The 27,638-nt window shown below is 45.2% G+C and overlaps 1 protein-coding gene across 9 annotated transcripts in view; it reads right to left on the bottom strand.

Annotated features, from left to right (window-relative positions):
- Positions 1 to 1,611: 1,611 nt before the first annotated feature.
- The window catches only part of LOC138209971 (CCAAT/enhancer-binding protein-like), a 41,991-nt gene continuing 15,964 nt past the window's right edge, over positions 1,612 to 27,638 (bottom strand). For 3 of the 9 annotated variants that reach the window (XM_069168826.1, XM_069168822.1, XM_069168823.1), the window contains 8 exons: positions 14,465 to 14,570; positions 10,050 to 10,268; positions 8,979 to 9,119; positions 6,604 to 6,759; positions 6,348 to 6,517; positions 4,462 to 4,596; positions 3,403 to 3,513; positions 1,612 to 2,818 (listed from right to left, as the gene is read on the bottom strand). In XM_069168826.1, coding sequence (XP_069024927.1) covers positions 2,594 to 2,818; positions 3,403 to 3,513; positions 4,462 to 4,596; positions 6,348 to 6,517; positions 6,604 to 6,759; positions 8,979 to 9,119; positions 10,050 to 10,254 — 1,143 coding nt within the window. In that variant the 5' untranslated portion in view covers positions 10,255 to 10,268; positions 14,465 to 14,570 and the 3' untranslated portion in view covers positions 1,612 to 2,593. Of the gene's footprint in view, positions 2,819 to 3,402; positions 3,514 to 4,461; positions 4,597 to 6,347; positions 6,518 to 6,603; positions 6,760 to 8,978; positions 9,120 to 10,049; positions 10,269 to 14,464; positions 14,571 to 16,028; positions 16,051 to 18,323; positions 18,345 to 27,638 lie in introns of those variants that run through there. The other 6 variants (XM_069168819.1, XM_069168820.1, XM_069168821.1 and 3 more) reach the window with 5 other exon arrangements.

The raw sequence follows: 27,638 nt of genomic DNA, 5'->3' as shown, positions 1-27,638 counted from the left end.
CGATGCCGTTTAATAATAATAATTTAAAATAAAAAACACATCCAACCTTCAACTCTGCAGGACGTTCAGGCCGAATCCACTCTTTGTGTTTATTTTATGTGCTGTTTGTATTTATGTTTAGTTGTTTGTCTCATATCGGATTTTTTTAGGACGGCGAGGACATTGGATTTTTATAAAGAGTTAACTACGTGGGTCGGCGGTGCATTATCTCTACAATCATACGTGTGCTCGTATCGATTTTTTTCATCCCTGAGCGATCAACCTTCAGCATGAGGACGTTTTTTTTGTTTTTTTTTCTGTTACTCACCTCTAAAATAAAAACAACATTGTTTTTAAGAGTTAGTTTTTGGGTTGATGGTTTCACAGCAACGTATAGACGGCGTAGCAACTCTCTGTTTCTGCTCTATCTCCTGCTTTTTCAGGCTTTTTCAGGAATTTCAAGCAAAACCACTATTTGAGGAAAACGAGGGAAAATAAGGAAGATCTAATCGATTTTGGAGATTAAAAACGCCAATTTGAATATTCAAAATTTGTGACCCATCCCTTTATTTCGTTGCAAGATGTATATATATGTGTGTATGTGTCGCATCTTAAAACACGAATGAGGACAGTGATAGTGAGTTACGTGCAACATTTTTTGTAATGAAGAAAACGGCAAAAGCATGAAGAGGGTCTAGAATTTGGAGTCGGCCATCGCTGCTTGGACTCAACGCCCAGAAGGGAAAAACTCCAAACAGTCGGTTCCTCTCGTCTTTTTTCTGAAGCAGCTCCATCATTTAGGAGAAGTTGGGGATTTACACTCTTAAAAACTGCCCACTTGCAGGCAACAACTTGGTTGTTAATGGAACCACCAGCGTTAAAAAATGTTCAACTAAAAACCACCGACTGTTTATAAAAGAGTTCGTAGCTTCAGGTCTGTAAAATGGCTCCAATGCAGAAGTGCTTTAAGCTGCAATACCAGCGAGTGCCACTAGAGGTCGGCTCCAAAAAGCCTCCGGCTCCATAGACTCCCATTCAACTTCTCTCATCAAATCCAAAGTGAATAAAATGTGTCCATCAGTTATCTCGGTGTTGTTAGCTAAAGTCACTCCTTCTTATTAGTTTTCTGGAGGTCCATCTGAAAATAATCCCTCATTCATTAGAAAAGAAGATTCAAGAAGACCTGTTTTTGGAGATCGAACCGGTGTCGTCTCGTCTTGAATCTTTTGTCCAAACTGGGCTTTTACAATTACTTTAATCTGAGGTATGCAGTTTTCTAGAAAAGGCCTCCCCTCTCTTGTCCTAAGCCCCTCCCATCAGACAATGACCCAGAACCTCCACCTCAGTGATGCACTCCACTACTCCGACGGGTTCCCACCGGTCGTCCTGGTCGCTTTGTAAAATCATGAGCATGTCTCCGAATAGTTTTCAACGCTGGAATAGCGACTTTTTTTTTCCTGCAGTCAATAAGAACGCCTCCGAAAATCACCTGTGATTTTGACCCGATGACGCCAAACAAAAAACTGCCTTCCAGCTTGAGGACAGTCGATCAGGAGCACATCGTCTTCATCGACACGCCAACATCTTCAGACATATAAACTTTGCTGGAACAGAACAGCGCCGAGAGGAATGTTGTTTCCCAGAATATATATATATTTTACACACAAACAGAGCTACATTCATACAAACATACATACTATACATACAGTCTTACATTCATACAAATACATATCGGTTTATTTGGATTTCTTTTTTCTTTTTTTATTATAAAAAGCAATTTGATATATTATTACTTTGTATACTGTGTTATACTGGTAAGGGCTAGTTCACTGTTAAAAAGCATGCACGTTCTTTTGGTTGTGTCCAGATCATGAGTTTAAACAAATACCTCAAGAGCGCTCCCACTCGGGTCGCTCCGACTATTTGGACCTCACGGGGTTTTATACCTCGTCGAGATCAATCGAGTCGATTCAAAACAATAATTAGCCGATGAAACCAGGTATTTCTGATCCTGGAATCAAATGCCTTCTTCTGGAGCTTTAAAGCAACTCGAACCAAAACACTCTTGAGTTATTTGCAAAATCCTGTTTGTTCATATTTGTTGTATTGCGCTGAATTTTTTTTTTTCAAACAGGCCCTTTTCTTCCTTTTCTACCTTTCCTTCTCCTCGTCCTACCTTTTCTTTTGCGAAATTTCACATCCGTCCACGTTGTTGGGCGTTCAGTCCCGGTTTCTTTGGTCCTATTGGTCTAAACTTTTTCGTTAATCCATTTATTTATTTATTTTTATTCCTCACGCAGCTTGTTTCAGCAGTCACTGAATTCAAGTCTCTTTTAAATGTCGTTGTCACAGATGTGATATTCCACATTTCCCCCAACAAATGGAGGGAAAAGGATTCTTCTTGGCATTTAGTTTGTGTACGTTACATCCCACGTTTCCTTCAGAAAAAAGTCGTCTCCCGTTGTCCTCGAACTCGAAGTAGGTAAATATTTGGGAGTAGGGAGGGGGGGGGGCCGGGGAGGGGAGGTGGGGGAGGGGGTTGGGATAATAGCGTGATTGGTTATTGGAGTATTTAGTTCCTGTTTTTGTCGAGTCTTTTGCGTGACCGAGTGATTCAGTTGGTCGCGACGAAGACGATGGAGCCGTCCTCCGCGTCTTCTTCTTTCTCCTCGAACAGTCGGACGACGCAGGGCGTGACGCTGAACGGTTTTCTCTCGTACTCGGTCGTCTGCGCTGGCGGTCCGGGGCTTGAACTTTTGGTCGAAGGGGCGTCGTCCCTCAGCGGGGACGGAGTCAGGGAGAACCGCTCCGGCTCCAGGGTTAATGTTACCTCTTCTACCTGCGGAGACAGCACATTCAGAGTTTTAAAAGACCAAGCAAAGTGATGACGTCATCGCTTTTGCCATCTTTTCTAATTGCTCGTGCTCATTTTAATCTCATCGGTGAGTCGGATTTTTTTTTTAAATGCAGGAGAGCCGGGTTGCGAACCCGACCTGATTTCACCGCATGAACATGGGTCCGGCCACCGAGAGTCGCTCCATCCTACGGAGCTTAGACCTCGGGTTCATCGTTAACCAATCAGCACGCGCCGACACTCTGCCACCGCTGCAGTTACCCACCGTGTCCAACGAGACGTGTTTCCCTGAGTGCAGCTTATTTTTTCAACTGTGTGGAAACGTGTGGAACTCAATTGCCGAGCGTTCGGCGACTTTTCCGATCAGCGAGAGTTGAAAAATATCAACGTCAGCCGTCCAATCACAGTGAAGGAGGGACGGGACAACGCGCTGGTCTCCGATTGGTCCGCCCTTCAGCAAACGTTAAAACGAGCCGAGTTACCTGAATGTATTCACAGCAAAGAACACTGAAGCTGAGGAGTCAGAAGCTGAGTTGAAATAACGTTTTGGTAAAAAAAAAAAAAAAGACCTTCGTCAGCTCCTCCTCCTCCTCTTCGTGCTGCTCCAGGAGGCCTTCGGACTCGGGCTCCTCTCCGACCGTCTCCACCATCTGCGCGCTCAGCTGCCCGACGATCTCCCCCTGCAACCAGAGAAGTTCAACCGGCTGAGCGGCTCGGTGCGTTTTAACACGTTTTTTTTTTTTTTTTTTTAATCACAAACCGACATCTGTCCTTCGCTTGAGCTCCACTTATGTCTTTAACAACAGGCAACAGAAAGGAGACACAAAGACAAACAGAAGAAGAAGAAGAAGAAGAAGGAGGAAGAGACGGACAAGCAGATCATGAGCTCATCCTGTCCTGACGCCCCCACCACCACCCACCTCCCCCTCCCCGGCTCGGTTCTCCTCCGCAGGGCGTCAAAGAGAAAAGACAGATGCTCAGGTGGGCACAACACAAATGCTGAATCCAAACGCCTCCAGAAGAGAGTCGTAAAAACTTGCCGACTGTGTGGCATGCCACTCTGGACGACCAGGCTGATATTTTTTTTTTTTTTTTTTTTTTTTACAGACGTCTCGTTTTCAAGATTCACCTTCAGGCTGTCATGCAGACGTTCTGGGAGTGCTACATGCAGACTTTCCAGCCTGTCTCCTACCTTGCCGACTTCCCCGGCAGCTCATCTTTCACTGCGCTACAGATGTGTGCTAAATAGGCCTGCTGATATAAACAAAGCCAGATCCATAGAAAAGAACATTAGCGGACAACAACAGAGTCAAGCACAATGAAAAAAGCACAAAAAAGGCTCTCAAGAACTTGATATTGGCATTTTTTTTTTTTTTTTTACTTTTTGATAGATGGGACCGAACAACATAAACCACAATAAGAAGAGACATGCTGTCAGGATGACTGTGTTGTCTCCGTCACTCTGACAGGGATTTTAGACGAGTCGTATCCCAGTGACTGCACATGCAGTCACGCACCCCTCTGTCCTTGCAAACTGTCACCGCCGCTCTGTCAGAACATATTAAACCATCTTCTGGTCCGCGCGCTCTCTAATCCCATCATTTGGATTCAGCAGGGCGAGTGCCTACCTGGTACGCCTCGACCTGCGCTGCTCCCCACAGGTCGGCTAGCCGAGGGTGGGTGGGAGGACCGAGGCTGTGGATGGTGCTGTTGGGAGTGGCTTGGAGGGAATGGGAGGCACTGTGTTGCCTGTGATCCACGGACTGTAGGAAAGAGGAGGAGGATTAAGGATTCGGTTCCTGATCTACCCTCAGCGACGCCACAAGTCGCTCAGAAAGTGGCCAAAAGTGCAGTTTTCCTCTGGAATTAAATTCTCAAAGAAACGCAAAAACATCTCAAAGCTCCTGAACAATGGACAACATTCACACAGCAAGCTACTGAAGCGGCGGACGCACCCACCGGTTTGTGTACTTCTGTTTTCAAGCCTCCAGTGGAGCATTTTGTACGTCGCCGTCTTGATTTTTTTTTAAACCAGAAGCGACTGTTTGGATGAGCTGACAGAGAACCAGAGGAAACTATGCCCCGCCCATCTATACCAGACAAGCCCCCAAACATGGCTTGTGTTTGGGGCCTGATCAATACTGGCCACCAGGACACTGATCAGAATTCTATCTAATGACGCCATCGTGACTCGTGGAAAACATCTACTGACTTTGTATTTCAGGAGAGAAGCTGAATGCTGAATACCAAAACAAAAGAAGTCGGGATGGTGCTTCACAGAAAAATGAGGAAATATCTCAGGCTCTCATTCACCGACTGATGTTTAGAGAACCGACGGACTGATTGAAAGGTTTTATTTCGAAATGTGATGCGATACGTTCAATCGTCTCCTTCTTGCGGGGGAGCCGTATGATACACAGGGTGAAGCTAACAAGCTCATTTCCATTGCGGTCTCGGATCAGTACACCTTTTCTAAGACACAGTCCCTGACCTTTTCAGAGTTATTATTTCCTAACCCGCAGTTATTTAATGAGCTCTGAGAATGCAACAATGCCAGCGGAGCCGAAGAAAAAAGTCTCCGGGTGTCACAGTTCATCGTGACTCACTTCAATTTGCAGAAAAAGCTTCCAGCAGCCCGAGAGCTGAAAGTCAGCAGCGGATTTACACCAATAAGATTTATAATGCCAGCAACAAGACAAGAGACGTAACGAGACCAGGTCAGAGAGGAGAAGACTGGACCGGGTATCATTTAATCTCGCTGGGAGAAGAGGTGGCAGTGATGTATGGGTTTACTGGGCTGTAGTGGTGGAGAGGAGGCGGATGCAGAAGTGCATTAAGCTGCAATACCAGCGAGTGTCACTAGAGGTCGGCTCCAAAAAGCCTCCGGCTCCATAGACTCCCATTCAACTTCTCTCATCAAATCCAAAGTGAATAAAATGTGTCCATCAGTTATCTCGGTGTTGTTAGCTAAAGTCACTCCTTCTTATTAGTTTTCTGGAGGTCCATCTGAAAATAATCCCTCATTCATTAGAAAAGAAGATTCAAAAAGACCTGTTTTTGGGGGCGTGTCTGTTTGATTGACAGTCAGGTTACAGCTATCGGTAGGCGGGACGTAGTATCGTCAAGTTCCCAATTAGATCAAGTCAGATACACCGCTGGCTCCTCCCCCCAGCTCATCCAAATATGGTCACTTCCTGCTACGAACTAGCAAAGATGCCGCCAGACAAAATCCGAACTGAAGGCTTCGTAACGGCCGTTCAACAAACCAACGGGTGACGTCACCGCTGGTTGCCGCTTGTAATAGATTCAGTAAAACACCGAAGACCTGATGCTGTTATGTAACATATTGTGTCGTTAGTGAGTGCACACAACGAGCCTCGGTGGCAGGTTGAACCATCGTAAACTCCACAGCGGAGAGCCTCCTTCTTTTTCCTCACCGCTGCTGTTCTGCATTGAACACAAAAGGAGGCGTCACGTTAAGACACTTCAAGAAACTTGTCTTGGCTCTACAGACCTGTTGTTGATAGTGCAGAAACTGTTGCTGCTGGTAGTGATGAAGCTGTTGCAGCTGTTGTAGTTGACTATGGTGCTGCAGGGCGAGTTGAGCCTGGTGCTGCTGAATGAAACTGCCTACCGACCCCTCAAAGCCCTCGCCGGGTGTTCCCCCCGTGCCGCTGCTGCCCCCTGCAACGGCCGCATAAAAAACACTTCGTTACCCGCAGCCCGAGCGACCGTAAAAGATCTACAAAAGGAGAAGAACGAGTCATCACCAGTGGCCATGATGTAGGAGCCTGCAGCAGGCGAGGCCACGCCCGAGGGCTGGCTGGTGATGGGGTCCCAGGCGTCAGAGGACGACAGGCAGTAGAGGCCCTGTGAGACGTAGGTGTGAGGCCAGACATCGGCAGAGGAGTGGTGGAGCACCTGGTCTGTACGGGGAAGCCCGGACAGGTGGGAGGTGTAAGACAGAGGAAAGACAGGAGAAAATGAGAACAAAGAACAGAGAGAGGTGGAGATGAAATGAACTTCAATGATTTCTCAAACATAACAAACTTTAAGGGCTCGTCAGTGATTCACTTCTGACCAGGTAGAAACTTTTGTCTATTTAGCTTCAGGAAGTTACCAGTTTTTTGAACATAGTCTGAATGTTTTGATCAAAAGTAGGACTTTAATCCATTTAGATACAAAAACGGCCGTTTTTTTTTTTTTTTAGTTTTTTTTTTTTATTATCGACATATCGAGGCAGATAATTTTTTCCTCAAAGACAAATATACATCATATTGTTTTCCTCTTGAGCTCAGGCAGTCGAGTAATTTCAGCGACAAATAAATAATTTTCCCCCATAAAGTTAAATAAAAGCAAGTAGGCATAAAACAATAAAGGAGATCCATAAACGCTGAACTGCTTTAGCCGTAAGTGTCGTAATTAAAACTCTAACAAGCAACACACTGTAATGACTTTAATATGAGTGTGACTATCCTATCAGCAGCGGTGTCGTTGTCATGGAGCACACAGAGGAGAAACATCCCCGCAGTACTAATAAGGGATATTAAGTGGCGTTTTAAACGGTCGCTGTGTTTGCGTGTCGCACACGTGTGCATGTCGGGTGTTGCATGCTAGATGAAGCGCAGAGCGGAGCCCAGATGGTGTCGTTAATGAGGGCGGGGCTAAGTCCTTGTGTAACCTACAGGGTCCCTCCGGGTTCGGACAGCGCTCTGCTCTGCTAAACACCAACGAAACGACTCTTTTTAAGTAAGTGAAAAGCGAAGTCACAAATGAATTCTGGATTATTTTCACAGAAAAATTTAGGAAAAAAGTTGTCAGAGAAATTACTTTTTGTTTTGATTTTCCTCTGAGGCAACGTGCTCGTTCCCCGTGAAGTCAAGACGGGGGGAGTTTTCTAATCTCGCCCGAGCAAATTGCTCCATCCCCGTCTTATCTTTCTGCTTTATCATCTCGTGTGCGGCTAAACTCAACAGACATCCCGCCACCTGAGGCTCCGACCCACATGACCGGGATCACTCCTGGTGTTTTATTACACCGAGTTTTTATGCATTAGAATCTTTTAGATTTTCTCACACACGATGAAACCCGCCACGAGAAACATGCTCCGATGTTTTTTTTTTTTTTTTAAATGACAAGCTGTCGTCTGCATCTGTCTTTGGGAGTGTTTGTTCAGCGAGTGCCCGGTCGGAGTGAAAGGCAGGAGATGTGCAGCTGTGCGGCTCTGCCCTCCAAAAGTCCTTCACAGCTGCTTGGGAGAGGAAGTGACGCGGCTTCTTCTTTTTTTTTTTAGGTCTGTGCAGAGCAGGCGGTTCACTGTGTGGTCCAAACACGTTCGACTTTGACAGGTTTGAATGAAGCCATGTTACCCGAGAGGGTGTCCACTTTAACGTCGATATCGGCGCGACAGCGATGCGGTCCGTAAAGCCTCGCTGTTCATATCCCGGGGCGAGTGTGATTACCGTTTCCATGGCAACACACGGGGTATGACTAATAACTGGAAAACATTCAGTCGCATCAGTAGACTCTCATGTAACGTTCGCAATGTTTACTACTCCAGGAAGTAGCCCGACCCTTAGCAACCACCCTAGCAACAGAGAGGATTTCTAGTCTGCAACTGAATAAATACAGAACATAGAAACACTAAACTGTTCAGCTAGCTCAGTCTGGTTGGAACAAAGATATCTGATAAACAAAGATATCTGATGAACTAAGATATCTGCTGAAAATAAGATACCCATGGATTTTACGTGCACGACTATCCGTAGTGTTACAGCGACAAAAAAGACCAAATGGGTAATTTAATAGACCTATAACAAGTAAAAACATTATATTCCATAATGTCTGAAATTAATCTCCAATTAAATATTCCCATTGAGAAGGCGGAGTGATATTTTCTAGTGATAAGCAGGGTGTGATGTCATGATGATTTGTTCCAAATGTTCAGTCGACCAATCAGATCTCTGGGTCTGAAACCACTTGTCATTCAATCTCAATTAGTGTCTACAATGAACCTGTATTTAACCTCTTAACTGGTTTCAGACAAAACCAGATCTTTTTCAGCGGTACCAAAGATTTGACCCAAGATTTTCTGCGGTTGGTATTCGTGTCCAGGAGCCGTCCGGAGGTTTAAAACCGGCCGTACCTCTGCTGGTGATGCTCTCCTGGTTGACCTCGCTCAGGTGAGCCACGCTGCCCTGGTTGGAGCCGGCTCCCATACTCTCCCCGTCCATGGAGGTCCAGCCGAACAGGGTCGCCTCCGAGATGGCGAACTGCTGCATGATGCCTGAGCGGGGAAGGAAAAGTAGCATCAGTGCGAGTAACGAATCAAAGGAGGTAAAAAATAGTTAACATGGAAAAAGTGTTAAATCTGTAATGGTTGAAAACAAATGTGTGTGACACAAAAAATGTGTTTAACTCTGCCAGAACCACTTAAACATCCCAAGCTTTTAAGTGGCACACTAGAAAAATGTATATTGACTGAAAAGATATCAGGACAAGTTTTTGTTGTGATAAACTTTTGCTGTTTTTTGAAACATACAGATAACTGATCTAAAACACGTCATGTGACCAGGATTCATTTTCTACGAGCTTTCTGAGGTGCAATCAAAACATTTAGAGACTTTTTCGTGTTAGTAATAGCATAGTAATGCGCATTGAGCATAGCGAAGTAATAACTTTCATGAGGAAGTATCCCAAGTGTTGTCTCTTGATGGACATCAGTACTTAAGTTACACGTGTTTTCGTGACCGCTGGTAACGCGGACGTTTGTGATTTCACCGTGAAACCTGAAACTGGAGCAGAGAAACGTCAGAATTTGAAGGTCAAACTCTGTAAACGGTCAAACGCCAGGTGGGTTTTCTTTTTTCACCACCGAGTTCTACCGGGAACCTTCTGGGGCGTCGGAGGGGAAAAACATTCGCTGCAAAACCACCTGAACTGTGTCGCCACGGCAACAAGGGTTCTCCGACATGACAACACGCCCGCTCACAGCGGAGGGAGAGGAATCAGTGGAAATCACTGCATGGGCTCAGGAACACTCGGCTTTTAAGGAGGCGTGTCGCAGAGTTTGTTCCTCCAGTTTCAGGTTTCACGGTTGAAATCCCAAACGTTCACGTTACTGTGAGGAACTCGGGTGCTGATGTCGACCCGGGGATCCATTTGCGCGCCACACCTCTGTCTCGTCATGCTGTAAAATGTTTTCGTGTTTATTCACCCGCAGCAAAGCGAGCCTCCTTCTCGCCGTCGCTGAGGTCGCTGTAGGCGTCGTTCTCCATCCTCCGCTCCTTTTCCCTCTGCAGGTTGTTGTGTCCCGCGGACCCCATCGGCCCCGCCGTTGGTTTGCCCCAGCTCTGCCATTCGATCATGTGGGCGACGCGACCCTGGGCCATGGCGGTGGGCTTCGTCACCTTGTCCTTCATGGAGCGAGACACGCCTACGAACAGTTACAAGGGTGGCGGGAGTCGAGGGGGGGGGGGCAGACCGGCAGCACACACACACACGCACACACACACACACACACACACACACACACACACACTGTCAAAACTACCTCTGGCCTCTGCAGCTGAGGCTCCAGGGAGGCTGGGAGGGTTCGGGGGGAGTCGGAGGGAGGGCGGGGGGGTGATGATGGGAAACTATCAGAGAGGATGTGTTGAATAAATGGACCTGGGATGGATGAATTCAGGTGGTTAGGTGACCAGAGGGATGATATGACGACAACAACAACAACAACCCGGCAACCTGTTCTGCTTCATCAGCGTATTTAAAAACATCCGGTCGGACACGAGGAGCGTCGGGAGTCCGCGAGGAATTTTTTTTGTGGGAATTATTTTTAAAGTCAACCACAGCTGCTTTCAAAACATCTGTCCGCGGAGCTTCATCTGCAGTGACCTCATCAAATTCATTTAAAATCTGTCACACGTCAAGTTATCACTCGAATGCTGATTATCAGAACGAGTGTGACAGTCACCGCTGATGATCCTGAACCAAAACGTTACAGGATGATGGATTCAGTTTGAGACCGACAGCTGTAACCTGACTGCACCACAGACCTGTCAATCAAACAGACACGCCCCCAAAAACAGGTCTTCTTGAATCTTCTTTTCTAATGAATGAGGGATTATTTTCAGATGGACCTCCAGAAAACTAATAAGAAGGAGTGACTTTAGCTAACAACACCAAGATAACTGATGGACACATTTTATTCACTTTGGATTTGATGAGAGAAGTTGAATGGGAGTCTATGGAGCCGGAGGCTTTTTGGAGCCGACCTCTAGTGGCACTCGCTGGTATTGCAGCTGAAGACACTTCTGCATCGACCTCATTATTCAGACCTGGAAGCTACGAACACTTTTATATTCAGTCTGTGGTCCACCCACAGCTTATTGCAGCTTAAGGTCTCATTTTATACTTGAGGTCAGACAGTCATTCAGTGGAGCATTACTGACACATTATTTATTTTTTTATCATAATTCTTTTTTTTTTTACGCCATTTATTGTTTGACACTCTGAATTTAAGCCAGATTCTAATATCGATTTATTATTTTCGGTTGTTTTCTCAGCCGTAACGTACCGAAGTGTGAAACCAAACCGTTTCACCACATAAATGTCACGAAGCAGCGAGTTGGGTCTTTTTAAAAGTGTCAGATGTTTGTTTGTCGGTGGAGCAGACGGCTGAAGGTCGTCCTTCATCCGGAGTCTCGGAGCGGCAACGAAGTGAGTCAGAATCAGAATCAGACATCTTTTAGTAGTTCAGCGCATCAACTCTCTCCGTAATCCGATCCGAGCTACATGTGTAAAATATTTAAATCACCGTACAGTTTCACCGACGGATCTGCACGCGTATCCGGTCGGGCGATCGGGTCAAAGGTCGGGTGACGGATCGGATCGCGTTCGTTGACTCGAAGAGGAAAAAAAAAAAAGGGATGACAGCTGACAAAACCCACACGAATGATTAAAGCCGTTACTCATCTCCCGGTAAACAGAACGAATGAGCTTCGTTAAGACTTTACGTAATTTAAAAAAAACTAAAGCAAACGTGTCACAGAGACGAAGAGCGACGGAGAAATGTCCGAGCGACGAGTCTGAGGCCCGATTAAGATGCAAATATAGGATCCCCCCAAAAAACAACGACCAGGGGGAAATATTCACTGATCGATTAAAAAAAAGAGATTCAATTAAAAATCAAGCAGGCATGAATAAACAGAGATGGAGCTTTGGAAATTGCCCCCCACTCCTCCCCACTCCTCCACCCCCCTTCCCAATTTAACAGGCCGAGTTATAAATAGGAACAGTTTTTCCCCTCAGACAATAGAGAGCCAATCTCATTTGAAAATCAAACGCTCCCTGCAGAGCTTAATTGGGGATGGAAATAGGAATGGAAAGAATGGGGATGAAGTGGGGGGGGGATGAAGGGGGGAGGGTGTCGGGTGTTGTCTTAGCTTATTCAAAAGGCTCAAAAATAATAATAATAACAATAAAACTACTGCACACCGTTAAAATGATACCAAACAGGTTGACTTTTAAAGTAGAGAAGACAACGACGGGAACAGAAGAACAACAAGGCGCTAAAACGAAAAGAAGAAGAAAAAAAAACAAGCACAGATTGAAGCACGACAACAGAAAGAGGCCGGCGGCCACGTGGAGACACGACACGACACACAAGAGTCACTGCGTCACCACCAACACCACCACCACCACCACCACCACCACCAACACCACCAGCAGCACGGCCACGTCACAGATATTCCCAACACGCCTGTGGAGATGCTTTCAGTAGGTCGGGTTTTTTTATTCCTTTTTTTTTTTTTTTTTTTTTTTTTAAAGTAAGTCGCCTCACTTACTTCACTTGTTTGAAATCAAAGATCTGATTGAATTTCCCGTCAATGACTCCCGGAAAATATGTCCGTCATTGACGTCTTCAGCTGATAATCAATGGAAGAGTGTGTGTGTGAGGGGGGGAAAAGGGGGCGGGGGAGTGATATAGGTAAGGGGTGGGGGGGGCACCCACAGGGGTGGCCATGTTGGCTCCAAGCTCCTCTTCCTCCTCCTCCTCCTCCCGATCGAGAGTGAAGTATTCTGTCGAGGCAAAGTTTGATTTAACAAAACAAAAAAATCGGCCGATTACGGCCAAAAGTTGAAGAAGATTCCCGTGTTTTCTTCGTCACGCGTGTCGGACGGTTCGTTGGTCAGAAAGCAGTGCAGAAACCAAGTTGAAAGAAAGTAGCAGCAGGATGGAGATTTTAAAAAACTCAGACATTGACTTCTGTTTTCTGGATTCCTTTTCTTCTTTGGTTTTGACTAAAACTACAAAAAAAAAAACGTCTTTCATATCTTAACGTGTGACCAATCGAAGGCTGTTTGGAGGTTGAATGGTTCTAAAATATCTTGGTATCAAACATCACAAGTTCTGCCTTCTTTTCACATTACAGAGAAATCTTCCAGCTGTGAGCACTTGGATTTATTTTGAAAAGCCCTGCTTAAATTTTTTTTTTTGCTATCATTAAAATGAAAACCTCCATTCTGCAAACTGGAACGAATGGTTTGGTTTCAACGGTCCATTGACCTTCATTAATCATCAGCCCCTCCAGGAAATCCTGAGCATACGATCACGGTGACGACTGCATCGCGACAAAAAGTACGGCGGCCTGCAATTTTTTAAAATTTACGCAATTTCTGTTCCATAAAGTTAATTATCAGAAGCTCTGCTTGAAGCGGTAAAACTTTTTCAAACCAAACGAGCTTTATCGACAAAACTCACTTTTTTATGGGAAACGTGATCTTTAATCGTGAGAATGAGACGACCAATCGGGACACTTCCCTGCGTCCGTCTAATCCTACAGGATGTGTTCAACGATTTCCGTCCCGGTCTTTTCAAGGCGATATCTCAAGAACAACATTCACTCGGTACCAAGGATGAACTGAATAGATTTTGGCGGGAAAAGGTCAAAGATCAAGGTCACACCGTGACATCAAGAGATTTTGATCTTGGCAAAAATATTCACGAATTTCTTCCAAGTTTGTCGCAAATATTTGATTCAACTCCAGGATGAACTTTTTGGTGATCAAAGGTCATTATGAGGTCGCATTGTTTCCCACAAGAACACCTTCAGGGAAATTTAAACTCGCTCATGAACCAACGTACGCTACAACTCGAGTGGTTACGCAAACAACCACCAGGTCGTAATGCTGGTTTTCATTTTATTTTAGGTAGTAGTTAACAAAAATGACAGTTGTTTTCCTCAACTTGCCATTTTCACCACAAAAAAGCCACATAACTTTTTTTTTTATTTAAGTTTTTTTTTTTTTTTTAAACGCTTTTGGATCGCAAAAATCACAAAAGAAAACTCCACGATTCGCCGGAGGGACTGTTTCCTGTAGCGGCGCTGTTGAAACTAGTTGCCAGCTCTAAACCAAACCACACGTTGATCATCTGGCTGCTGCGCTGACGTGACACCAAACAAACCGTCCGAACGACTCGCGAGAAGAAAAACCGACGGTTATCTTTCACAGAAAGGAGGTAAAAAACCCCGTCGGTGCTCGACAACAACAACTTCACCCTCGGCCCGCCGCGGAGCACGTGGAGGCAACATGGGGGCTGTTTTACCATCTAGCAGCACAGACACACACCTGACACACCTGTCAGAGAGGACTTAGCCAGGGCACCGATCCCGTAGGTGTTGGGGGGCTTCCTCTTGAGACGAGGCAGAATGGACGTGGTGTCCTCCACGGACAACTGAAGAGAGAGAGGGGGGGAGGGGGGAAGAGGGGGCGTGAGGTCCGGTCGGAGCAGAGAAGAATTAAAAAGATGGAGAATAAAAACAAAATAAACAAAAAAAAGATGAGGAAATATAAGGGCATGTAGATTAAAAAAAAAAAAAAAAAGATCAACCAGACAGGGAAAATGACAAAATTATTATAAATGAGAGATAAAAGCAAGAAAGAGAAAGTGGAACCAAAGAAATTGAGGTGAGGAGAGCGGATGATTGAAGATTCAGGAAAACAGTTTGAGGATGATAGAGCAGGAAGGTGGTTATAGGAGGGAATAAAAGGAGGGTTAATTATTGGAGCACTTTGTTAAATGGCTTATAGGGATAGTTGATTGAAAAGAAGAGCAGCACAGATATACGCTGGCTAAAAGGCAAAAAAAAAATTAATAATGCTTAAGTGCTGATTCAAAGGAAGTTCAAATGTGACATCAGAGACTTTTATGAGCACAGCAGCTGAAAATCATCCTGAAAAACATGATGGGACGGTTACTGCTGGATGTCGTGCAGTGACACCGTGTTTTTAACAAATCGTTACCTGTGTGTGGAGTTGTTAAAAGCTGTGACGTGGTTAAATGATGGAGCCAGGAGATACTGAAAACCAAGTGTCACGGCAAAGCGTGAAATAGACACGCCGGTCCACTACAGCAAAGTGTGAAATAGTCACGTTTTTGACTGTCTAGGTGTGAAAGTTACACCTTTTTTTTTTTAAAGCATGAAACTGTCACACAAGTAAATGTCATGTGACGCGTGATGATGTGACCAAGGTGCCGCAACAAAGGACATTTTTTTCGTGGTATTCGTGACTGCCGTGCGGGACGATGAGGTTCGAATCCAGGAGGTGATAAACCTTTTTATTGATTTATTTTTTTTTCGTTTCCAAACCCCGACCACGTGTATTAGCTTTACGTTTCATTTTCCCGTGAATCTCACGTCTCTACGCATGCAGTAGGTTTCATTTTCTTCCACTACAGGAAAACGCATAACCTTCACGACTAGACAGGCCAAAGCGTGTCTATTTCAAGTTTTGCTGTAGTGGACTGGCGTGTCTATTTCACGCTTTGCCCTGCCACCGGGTTGGTACTGAAACAGGTGCAGATAACAGGAGATGTGTATTGGAGGGCTCAGGTTGGGGCTTGAACCTGTGTCAGCTATTTTACCCGAGGTCTTCCCTCTTGGCCTTCCTGTCGCTTCGAAACCCGTCTTTGACTCTCATGGCTGATTCTGTCTGTTCCTGCGAACGTTACCGATCTTAAATACTCCTGGATATCAACACATTTCGAGTGGTGCTCACATGGAAAACAGGCAGCAATGAAACAGTGACCTCCCCCCCCCCACACCCATCAATGGATAATTCGTTTATGCAATATGAGGGTAGATCATAAAGTTTCGATTGTGAATCCATTTTCCAAATTCCGTCTCTTTACCAACATCAGCACCTGAGTTCCTCACGTTAGCGTGACCGCTGGTAACATGAACATTTGTGATTTCACCGTGGAACCTGAAACTGGAGCAGAGAAACATCAGATTGTCGGTCACATTTTTTGGGGAACAGAAAATCTTCATGGCGCCACCGTTCAGGTAACTGAAACAAACAAAAGACAAAGAGGGAAGAAGAGCACACAGACTAAATACAGCAGGGAGGGAAGGACAACGAGCGACAGGTGAAACTAATCAGGTGAAACTAAAAAGGCAGGAAGTGAATACAAGAAACAGGAAGCAATAAAACCCAGACTGACCTGAAGACTATGAAGCAGAAAAGAAGTCCGAACCGTAACAGACGCCTCAGAAGGTTCCCGGTAGAACTCGGTGTCGACAGTCTGACTCTGGGGATGAATTCACGGTGACACAACCAACGTCAAAGAAAACCCACCTGGTGTCTCCAGAACCTGACGCGCCTTCTTTTCGGTCTTTGGACGGCGAAGCTCCGCCCCCTCTTGAAACGTTGAACGTCACTCAGAAACACGTCGCCCGGCTCGTCGCTTCATCGCTTTAGACTGTCTGAAGCGTTTCGAGAGTCTCTGTTGACCGTTTCCAGAGTTTGCCACAAAAAAAAGCCCTGATTCTGTCGTGGAAATCACTGCATGGGCTCAGGAACACTTGGCTGCAAAGCGGGGATGTTGAAGATTTATTGTTCCCCCCAACAATTTGTGCCAAAATCTGACGTTTCTCTGCTCCAGTTTCAGGTTTCACGGTGAAATCACAAACGTTCACGTTACCAGCGGTCACGTCAACGTGTTGATGTCAATCAAGAGACGACGCTTTAAAAAACGTCCTCGTGAAGGACGTTGCTGCCTCGCTGTGCTGCGTTCAGGGACAGTCTCTGAACTGTTTGATCGCAGCTTGTTAGATATCTTTGGCTCATTGAACACACTGCACATGCTGTTCCTCTCCACGACTTACAGGTTTTTGAGGAGTTAAGAAACTATTTTTAAATCCTGAAGGAGATACGCCGACCGCGTGGCCACTTCGCTCATCCTCGTGTGGTTTCTACTGTACTTCCTGGCGCCGGCACTCACAGCAAACCCGACCCGAAAACTAATGAACACAAGAGACAGAGCCGGAGCTCTTAATGAGCTTCTCCCAACAGCTAATTACAGTAGGAAGGAGCAGGAAAAACATGTGGACGCTGTTATACGGTGGGGGGTGAGGGGGGAGGGTGGGTGATAGATGATGATGTAATATTTGGAGTTTGAGCGCATTAATTACGACACGAAGGCAAACTAACTATATCTGGTCCCTCCGCGGTGTCCAAACAGAGTGTCGCGCACGTAACAACACAATGAAGTCGGCGGGCGTACAGATGTTCCAGCCGTCCTCCTCCATTAGTCTCGGGTCCCTGAGAGCCTGCTCCTCCTCAAATGTAATAAACCACAAGTGCAGAAACGTCTTTCTCAAACTCCCTCTGGAGCTCTGGAGAAATGTTCGCAGTTAGCGGCCAGCTGCTTTCAGCTTATTATTGTTATTGTTATTATGTTGGGTTAAAGCGCTCACGCGTCGTAACGTAGCCACTCTGTAGCTCTATGAAGCTTTTTGGCTTTGTGGACATTTTATTGCAAACTATGGTTGGCCTGAGCGTGTGTCACTCAGAAAAGACTCAGCCAATCAGAAGACAGGTTTTCCTTCCGTCTTAAACTCTGCTGCCTTCGGGTCAGAAATGTCTCCGTTTATCCGAAAAAGACTTTCTGCTGCTGGAAACCAGAAATGTGTCTCCAAATGGGTGATTTTATTATTTATGAATTATTTCTTTTTTTGCCTCTGGGCAGCTTTTGAGTCCGAAACCCCCCCCCCCCCCCAACCAAAAAAAAAAAAAAAAAAAAAAAAGTGCATCGTGCAAAGTAAATTCTGCTGAAGGTACAGAAACAGCTGAGCCGCGATGCCACTTCATCATGCGCCTGCTTTTCTGTGGAAACCGGGACTTGTACGCTTCGGCTGTGGACGAGATAAGCTTATTACAGCCTGTTATCTGCGACTCCGCGTATATATACGAAGCTTGCAGTACAGTAGATTAGCGTCGGGCCAAGAGAGGACACGGGCGAGAGAGAGAGAGAGAGAGAGAGAGAGAGAGGGGAAAAAAAAGGGGGGGCGAGAGAGAGATAAGGAAGAGAGCGGCACGGCGGATAAGCGAGCAGGATGTCCGACTTATGTACTCAGGTAGCAGGTGAGCGATGGAGGGGAAATGACAGGAGGAGAGAACAGGAGATGTAAACAAGGAGACTTACATTGATTCCTTCCCAGGAAAACTCGGCACGGGAAAAGTAAAGCAGAGAAGACAGATTTAACCGAAGGGAAGAAGGAGGCGTCACTCCCCAGTTACGCTAATTTTAAACACTTTTTGGACATCGAAGGTGTCGAAAGTTCGTTCCATTCAGGCGACGCAAACTGTTTCTGGCCGTTCTGTTTCCAACTTTTCTTTAGTCCGTTGATTTTATGCGAATCCGGTTAGAAGTTGAATTGAAAACGAGATGAAGTTTTAAATAAAGGTCGAAGCGCCGCGCGATCGGAAAAAGTTCAACTTTTCCTCGGTGATTTCATCATTGACCTGAAACTGGAGCAGAAAAACATCAGATTTTTGGGGGCAAATTTCTTTTTGGGGGGCAGAAACAGAAACTCTTCAACACGTGTGTTCAAAAAAACAAACAGGCCAGCGTTTCTCTGTTGCCGTGGTAGTTTCAAAAGACGCAGCAACAAATTGACAACGAGGGAAGAAGAAAGAGCACACAGACTGAAATACAGCAGGGAGGGAAGGACAACGAGGGACAGGTGAAACAAAAAAAAAGGGCAGGAAGCGAAAACAAGAAAACAGGAAGCACAAAAAACCCAGACTGACCTGAAGACTACGAAGCGGAGAAGAAGTCTGAACCAGAACAGAACCACCAGAAGGTTCCCGGTAGAACTCGGTGTCGACAGTCTGACTCTGTGGGGATGAATTTCAGGGTGACACCACCACCGCCGACGTCAAAGAAAACCCACCTGGTGTGTCCTTCTTCGGTCTTTGGACGGTGAAGCTCCGCCCCCTCTCGAAACGTTGAACGTCACTCAGAAACACGAATTTCCTGGAATTCTGAGGGGAAAACATTCGCTGCAAAACCACCTGAACTGTGGCGCCACGGCAACAGCGTTCTCAATCATTGAAAACAGCCACGATTCTCTGAGTGGAAATCGCTGCATGGGCTCAGGAACACTTGGCTGTAGGGGGCCTGTTGAAGATTTGTTTTTTTTTTCCCCAAAATCTGATGTTTCTCTGCTCCAGTTTCACCATTAAAATCACAAATAGTCACGTTACCAGCGGTAACAACGAGTGTCTTGAAATCTTCATTTTAAACTTAAACCACTAAAGAAAGCAGCTCTGTGTCGACAGTGTCTGTTTAAACGTTTAATACAGACTTAATGTAGAAAATGGTGTATTTTGTGCCGCCTTCACGCCGCCTGCTGCGCTGTCCCTCTTTTGTCCGTCCGCACTGCTCACAATGTTTAGGTAACCAACGGATACCGTCCAAGTAGGGACTCTGTTGCCGGGGGCAACGGCGAATCTGATGGGTGGCCAAACCTGGACAGCATGTATTTTGTGTCCCTGTATGCACACACACACACACACACGCACACACACACACACGCACACACACACACACACACACACACACACACACAGGCCGTCATGCCTATTCATGTTACTGTACAACAGGCACAAACACAGTGAAACAGGAATATATTTTAAACTCCGGTTGCTCCAGAGAATTTAAGTAGACAGCTGTCAAAAAGGATTTTTGACTTTTTATTTATTTTTATTTTTTTTAATATCGGCCCCTCTGTCCCAGCGGCCCGAGGAGATTTTTTTTCTTTCCCACTGGCACCGTGAGCTTGTTATCGTAGCCGAAGCATCCGAGTTCACAGATCGCAGACCGCATGAGAGGTGAAACGGAAAATACTTTATGTCAAAGTAAATGCCAAACTTTATCTCCGTCGTCGCACAGCAGCGGCGCCGCCGACCGAGGCCGATCGACCGGGATCAAGTGTCTGTCGGGGGGTTTTAGGCCAGTATGAAATTTTAACTTTTTTATTTCACCTTTGAAACCTCGTCTGTGACATCACCGAGTGTAGAGACGTGAAATCTGATCGTTGATCTTTTTTGTGCTCGTTTGTTTCTGTAACCTCAACATGACTCCTGAAAACCAGATTTATTTCCTCCAAACTGCCCTGTTAAAACGAGTCTCGGTGGACATCGGCGTATGAAAAGGTTTTTTTAATATCACGTTCATGTCTTCACATTTCTCTCATAAAAAACTATTTAGCAGCCATATTTTTTTTTCAGCCTTTACCAGTTTATTTTAATCCGTGACATCAGAATAAAAGAAGTCTTGACCTGTCTTTGACATAAAAATTGAATTATTGCAGCCGCAAATTAATTTCACAGGAGCAACAGAGCCGATTCATAAACATCTACAGCCGAACGATTAAAGACATCGAAGTAACCAAAAGGGTCAAGAGCCCTTTTTATATTTTAGAAACATCAACACAGTAATAACATGTATTTGGGAGGACCAGTAAAGAAGTGGAAGAAAGAGGAAGTAGCGGTTATTAAAAACGAGCTCGGCCTCTTCCTCTGGATTTATTCACGCTTTAATCAGCTGCTGCTCAAGTTGCTCCACGACCACAACATCCACATGAACAGACGCGAATTTGGTGTCTGACTCGGTTTTGAGGCCTCCCCGCCCTGATTAACATTTTCCCTCGTCTGGCGTCAAACACACGGGACGGTTAGCAAATTGAAACCACGGGGCGAGCCGAAGCCGAACGCTCGAATTAATTCCGCCTCGCCGAGGCGTTGATGTAATATTCATGTCACGAGATGTTTATTTTCCCGACAACTGAATGAGAAGTGAGAATAATCCTCCTTTAACAAAAGCGACCCTTGAGCTCGGCGCTGGGATTTTAGCAAAGCTCTCCGTCACCTGTCGCCTCGGCGACCACGGTAGCGGGGGGAAGAGAGGGGGTGGTGGTGGTGGTGGGAGGTGGAGGGGGGGGGGGGGGTCACGAGCGAGAATTTTTAACCTTCATTTATTCACAAAGGAGAAAAAAAAACAACTGAACAAAAAAACAACACGTTAATCACTGAAACTCTGAACTGGATTAAATGACGCTTCTTCGCGACGATGCGGCTCGGGCTCAAAAATCCATCTCAACAACCAGAATAAATCGGCCGCGGATCCGCAGAGGTGTCATTATCTGGAAAAAGGCTGTGTCCGATTGTGAGTTATAAGAGAGTTTACCAACGCAGCAGCGATACATCATCCGCGATTGGGATCTCTTTTAGTTAAATGTTAATGTATTCGGTGTTAAAGGGACGTCGAGTCATTTATGACCTCCGTCGGCTCCCGTTGGTTTCGGGCAGGAAGTCGTTCGACGCCGATAAACGTTATCTCCTCCCTGACCGAAGCTCCCGTACGTCCCGTACGTTTGTTCTGACTCAAAGTCAGAACAAAGATGTGAATACCACCTTCCTGTAATTCATAAACGGTTTACTGGTAGTCGATAAATGATTCTTAGATTAAAACGTTTGAGTTTCCAGGGTGGTTGAAAAAAATCTTTCCAGCAGGTTCAAACCTTCCTAACAGCTGGAAAAGAGCTGTAGTTGGACATTTTATTAACGTTTACGAATGCAGCTTTTAGTATTTTTGCTGTAATAAACCTGATTAACGTCTATGGAGCCAGCCCCTGGTGGCCCTTGGTGGTACTGCATTTTGACGTTCTCTTCTGCGTTGTTTTGACCCGGAGACGACGTCCACTCTTATATACAGTATTTAAAAAGTCAACCAGGTTTTCCCAAAGCTGAAGATTAAGCATTAAACGTCTCGTTTGAACCAAAAGATATTAAGTTTATTTTCACAGAGGAGGAAAAGAACCAGAAAATATTCCAATGTAAGAGGCTGGAAAACGTTTTAAAACGACCCTGAAATGAGCAACGGATTTTTGTTTTCTCACAAAAAAACAAAACAAACCAAAAACGTTAACCTCAGTAGGATTCATCGTCCGGTTGACGTGAACGTTTGTGCCAAATTTCACGCCAATCCCTGCGCTAGTTTTTTTTAGATATTTCTCACGTTCCAGCAGAGTGAGCCTTCTGAAATCCTTAAAAAAAAAAACCTGCGCAGCCGGCCGAGTCATCATTCAGTCCTCGGTATTGATCGACGACCCTGTCGAGCTTCGGCAAATAAATTATAGTCTCCGCGCTGCCGAGCAGAAAACTGTTGGTCCTCGCCTCTAAATTATTCACATAATGCAAACAAAGCGGAGGTTGAAGGTCAGTGTGTTGCTCACGGAAACGAATTAATAACTGTGTGTAGGAGGTTTCAGCCGTGATTTATAATGTTGAGAAAACACGTTGTCCGTGTCCTTGGACTGTGTGTGTGTGTGTGTGTGTGTGTGTGTGTGTGTGTGTGTGTGTGTGTGTGTGTGTGTGTGTGTGTGTGTTCAGATCGACTCCACAAAGAATGTTTCAGCAGCTCAGCTCTCCCTCGTCAATAGTGAGTTTTCTCCGAATCGAAGCGAGACGCCGGCAGCTGGAAACCTCGGATCCGTTCGGACGCGATAACATCGACAGACTTCCTCCGTGAACCGACGGCCGTTTTAAATCGTCTCTTTATGCCGGAGTCACGCCTTCAAACGTTTCCACCACCGAACGACACACTTTACACCAAAAAAAAACCCAAAAACAACGACTGCCGTCCGGTCGGCTGTCGGTTCATCTATTTTATCCTGCTCAGGGTCACAGGGCGTTCAGCTCTATCCCAGCATGCAGTGGGCCGGATGATTGGTTCTCTCTTTCAATGATAAGATAAAACATTAAGATAAACTTTTATTGATCCCCCCCCTGAGCGGGCAGATTCGGTCGTTATAGCAGCTTAACGATAGTAAATAAAAACAGATAAGAACAATGAATATGTAAAAGAAATAACAATACAAATAACCAACAACTGGAGCTGTAATAATATGTAATAATATGTAATAATATGGAGACAGAACTGCTCTAAAGTGACTGATGCATCGATATATATTACAGCAGAATAATATAACATTAAATACATATATTCTCAATGGCAGCATGTTTTTGCACCTGAATGAGAAAATACGAGCTGCCAATCTGACAAATAGGACAAACACTACCAATCATTTTAGATATTGCCAAATTACAGTACAGTTTACGTCTAATTAGGTTGAAAATACTTAAAGTTCCTCCAGATTCTGACCAACCTCTAATAACTCATCTGTGTCCATTTAAATTACATATCTACACGGTTTTTTTCCCATAAAAAAAAGTGTCTTCGACGTAACTCGCCACCTCTGAATAGTCCCCGCCTCTGTCCCCGCCTCTGTCCCCGCCTCTGTCTCCGCCTCTGTCCACGCCTCTGTCCCCGCCTGTCTCTGCCTCTGTCTCCGCCTCTGTCCACGCCTCTGTCCCCGCCTGTCTCCGCCTCTGTCTCCGCCCACCCCATAGCCAGCGCAGCTGGAGGAATAAGGAAAAGCCCCGCCCTGCTCGTTGATTGGTTCCTTCAGTTTGTGACATATGAAACCCTGATTGTATGATTCTGTGTTTTTTGAGTCTTCTAGAATATAAAAACACCACATACAGGTGTTAAAAAGGTTAAAAACTTTCATCTTACTCTAAAAGCAGAATTTATGCAGGCTAGTACAGAAAAAACATGATTTATTTATGTCTTTTACGTCATTAAAAGTTTGGAGGCCGCTTCGGTTGAAAAAGGTTGAAGTTTGTCAGAAGCTCGGTGAACGGCGAACAATAAGTCACATAAAGAACAAAGCAGCGAGTAATAGAAAGCAAGTGATCGGGTTTGTACCACATGAAAGAAGCATTCACAGCTGTGGGATCCTCCTGTGGAAAAGCTGCTAATCTTAATTAATTTCACTTTCACATGATGTGGACGTGCAGTTTTCAGAGGCTTTTTTTTGTTGTATTTAAAATATTCAAATCCCAGCGGGGGGGGGGGGGGGGTATTATAGTTTGGGCAGTCAATGGAGAACATTACAGACGGTCGGAAATCTTTTCAGCGGCTTTCAAGAAACTTGTTTGAAGCCTGTAAAACCCTGAACTGAAGAAAAAACAAAAACTTAAACACGGCTGGAGATAAATTTACGTCTAAATCTCGGTCAGATGTGTTTGTGTTTTCCGTCCTTTGACTCGGGCTTTTTGTGAGTTTCTCCTCCGTCCTCAGAGGAGATCTGGTTTCCAGCGCTCAGTATTGATCTGACTTTTAGTGGAACCACAATCAGGCTGGTGTTTCAGCTAATGTGCCTCTCGGCGGGTTTCCGACGCTACGCGGATGTTTTCTTTCGCTTTTACTGATGAGCTCATGTGGTTATAAACGTGACCTGAAGGTTTGTGTGATGTAAAGTTTCTAGAGGCACTTTAACGCCTCACCTGTTAGCAGAATATTTACCGCTGAAGTATAAAAGGTCGTAGTAAACCGATTTATCAAAAATATCTGAATAATTGAAGACAGATTCGTTTGTAATCGTGTAAAACACCTGATTCTGTTCTGTGTTACAGCAGAGGTTTAAGCTCCGCCCACAGTGAGACACAGAGATCAGAGGACAGAAACACAGCACTGAGCGAGCATTGGTAAAATTGTAGTTATACAATAGCCTGAATGTGAGGCGTTCAGGGGATATCTGTAATTTGTAGTGTTTACCGATAGTCTCCGTGTGAGGCGTTCGGGGTGCATCTGTAAATTGTAGGCTACAGAAAATAATCTGTTTGATTTTCCTTCATTATCTTTACTGCTTCGAGATGCATCGTGCAGTCGAATCTTATCAACACGCTACACATAGCCGAGACTTTTATTTTTCATCTCTGGTCTGAAGTTTTATATTCCTGCGTCGGTTCGACTCCGTTAACTCTCGGCAGCTCTTTCACGTTCGCAGCCTGGATTGTTGTTTTTTTTTTTTTTATAAAAGTGTGTTTGGATTTATTCGGTCTGTCGGTCTGCTGCGTGTTTGTTTGTCTGAATCATCTCTGAAATCCCTCCCCGCCTGCCGGCTTCCCGTCTCCCTCTCTCTCTCTGCCGGTCTGTAAGTTACACAGAGGAAGTCGTGTTATCGGGAAGTAAACAACTCGAAGGCTGCCGGGGGATCGGTGCTTAACAAGAAACATCAAAAAATACATTCTGATACCGAGCCCCAAAAAAAAATCAGAGATGTGTCGAACACTTCGGGCCGGAACGCACGTCTGACGTCAAGCCAAGGGGCTTCTGGGAAATGCGGTCCAGATTTTAAGCAAGTTGTTGTCACGAACCACCGCTGGCGTGAGTTTAGAGTTACGTTTGTGTCTTGCTTTCACTTGTTTAGGCGCAAAAACTGATGTTAGTCTGAGATATTAATAGAGCCGGAGCATGTCGGCCCTCCGACCTCGACGTAGGAGGCAGATAGAAACGAGTGGAGGAAAACAAGCCGGCAGACGGTGATGGGACAACAAAAAGATGTCTCTGTTTGTGTCTCCCTCTTCCTCCCTCTTCCTCCCCCCCCCCTCTCCAGGGTCCACAGCTGAGAAGTGATACATGGCTCGGTAATAGGCCGAGCCCCGGGGAGAGCAGCTCTGTGGCCTCGGTAAGAGACTATCAACACAGACGCACCTTCACACCCGGTCACGCACAGACAGTCGCAAGAGTGCAGCCGTGCACACACACACACACACACACACACACACACACACACACACACACACACACACACACACACACACACACACACACACACACACTCACACACAGTCTGGTTTGACTGATACGAGCCTCTGCAAGTTGACACCGACGGTTTTTGTCACAATACGTTGCTTTTTTTTTTTTTTTTTTTACAATTCCTGACAGATACAGAGACACGGTCAGTAGATTCAATTAATATTTTTCTAGACTCTGAAGCAGCTTTTAGACTGTCACAAGCAGAGTACCCAACTTTGAACTTGAAATTTTATACAGAGGAACCCAACAATTCAACAATTTAACAATTAACACGTGATCTAAGAGGAAATAACTCCCCTTTAAGGAAGAAACCTCCAACAGAAGGAAAAACTCTCTTTTAACAGAAGAAACCTCCAACAGAAGGAAAAACTCTTTTAACATGAAGAAACCTCCAACAGAAGGAAAAACTCTCTTTTAACATGAAGAAACCTCCAACAGAAGGAAAAACTCTCTTTTAACATGAAGAAACCTCCAACAGAAGGAAAAACTCTCTTTTAACAGAAGAAACCTTCAACAGAAGGAAAAACTCTCTTTTAACAGAAGAAACTTCCAACAGAAGGAAAAACTCTCTTTTAACAGGAAGAAACCATTTTTTAAAATTTGGAATCGAGTAAGTTTCGTTAAGGGAACAGTTTTGAACTAAATGCATCTGTATTGATATCAAAAGTCAATAAACGATCACCAGATGTCATCATGAGACATTAATACTGAAACAGGTTCAGGTTCAGCACACTGTAAACATTCAGGACTTTTAAATGAAGGAACAGACGATTGGATTTCATATAAAACCGACTGTGAGAGTAAAAGTGCTGATTTTCATCTTTAATGTAAAGGTGGTTGTAGACACCCCCCCCCTCCGCTAACCCCAAAAACTAAGAAGACATCCATCCGTCAGTCACTTATCTACACCTGCTTATCACGCCTGAGCCTTTCAACGCTGAACAGCGAGTGAGAGACTCCCAGGACAAGTTGTCGGGCGATCACACGGCTGACATATGCAAGACAGACAGGCGTTTACACCTCGGACGATTTAGAGGCGCTAATTATCCTGAAACTATGAAGACCGTAGGGAAAGAAAAACGTGCATCGACTCTGACAATAAGGCCGCGGCCGGCCTCGGGGTGTTTCAAACCCACAATCCTCTCTGCTGTGAGGCGCCATCTCAAAACCAATTAACAGAAACTTCCCGGGACGAATAAAAATAAAGAAGAACTGTGGTTGTCTTTCCGTCTCGGTCGCCACGACGACGCCACCGTCTTTAATATTTCACCACCTGTCTGCAGACTGACTCACAGACGTCCCCGGTGATGCTAGCAGACGGACGTCCGGGCTTTTTTTTTTTGGTGAAATGTTTTCCTTCAGTCTGGTCTTCAGCAGTAAAAAATGAATAACCGTGTATATCGAGGTCGGGCAGCTGACTCAGGCTCGGTGGAGGACGTCTCGCTGTTTGGCAGCCGTTTTTGTTGGAAAGATTCACGACCACAAACTGGGAGATTTGTGTATTTAGACGTTGCTCACTTTTTAAAATCAGAGCGGAAAGACGGAACAAATCACAATTTGTTTAAATCTGCTGTTACTCCGTGTACACCGTAGAAGTCTTTTCTGTTTTTTAATACAGTCGAGGATATTTGGATCGATAACGGTTTTGGTTCTCACAAATTCCTGCGCTAAAAATACAATTTCGTTGTGTTGCGTAGGTGCACGCGTGAGCTAAAACGCAGTCTCTTCGTTAGCGACGTAAACACGCTCGGATCTGGAGCGTAAAAAAGCGCAATGCGAGTACAGGCC

This window comes from Embiotoca jacksoni, unplaced genomic scaffold (genome assembly GCF_022577435.1).
Source record: "Embiotoca jacksoni isolate LCO1_2020_lvr unplaced genomic scaffold, fEmbJac1.0.p SCAF_41, whole genome shotgun sequence".
Taxonomy (NCBI): domain Eukaryota; kingdom Metazoa; phylum Chordata; class Actinopteri; family Embiotocidae; genus Embiotoca; species Embiotoca jacksoni.
Note: the sequence above shows the minus strand (reverse complement) of the source record. Positions and strands in the feature narration are given on the sequence as shown.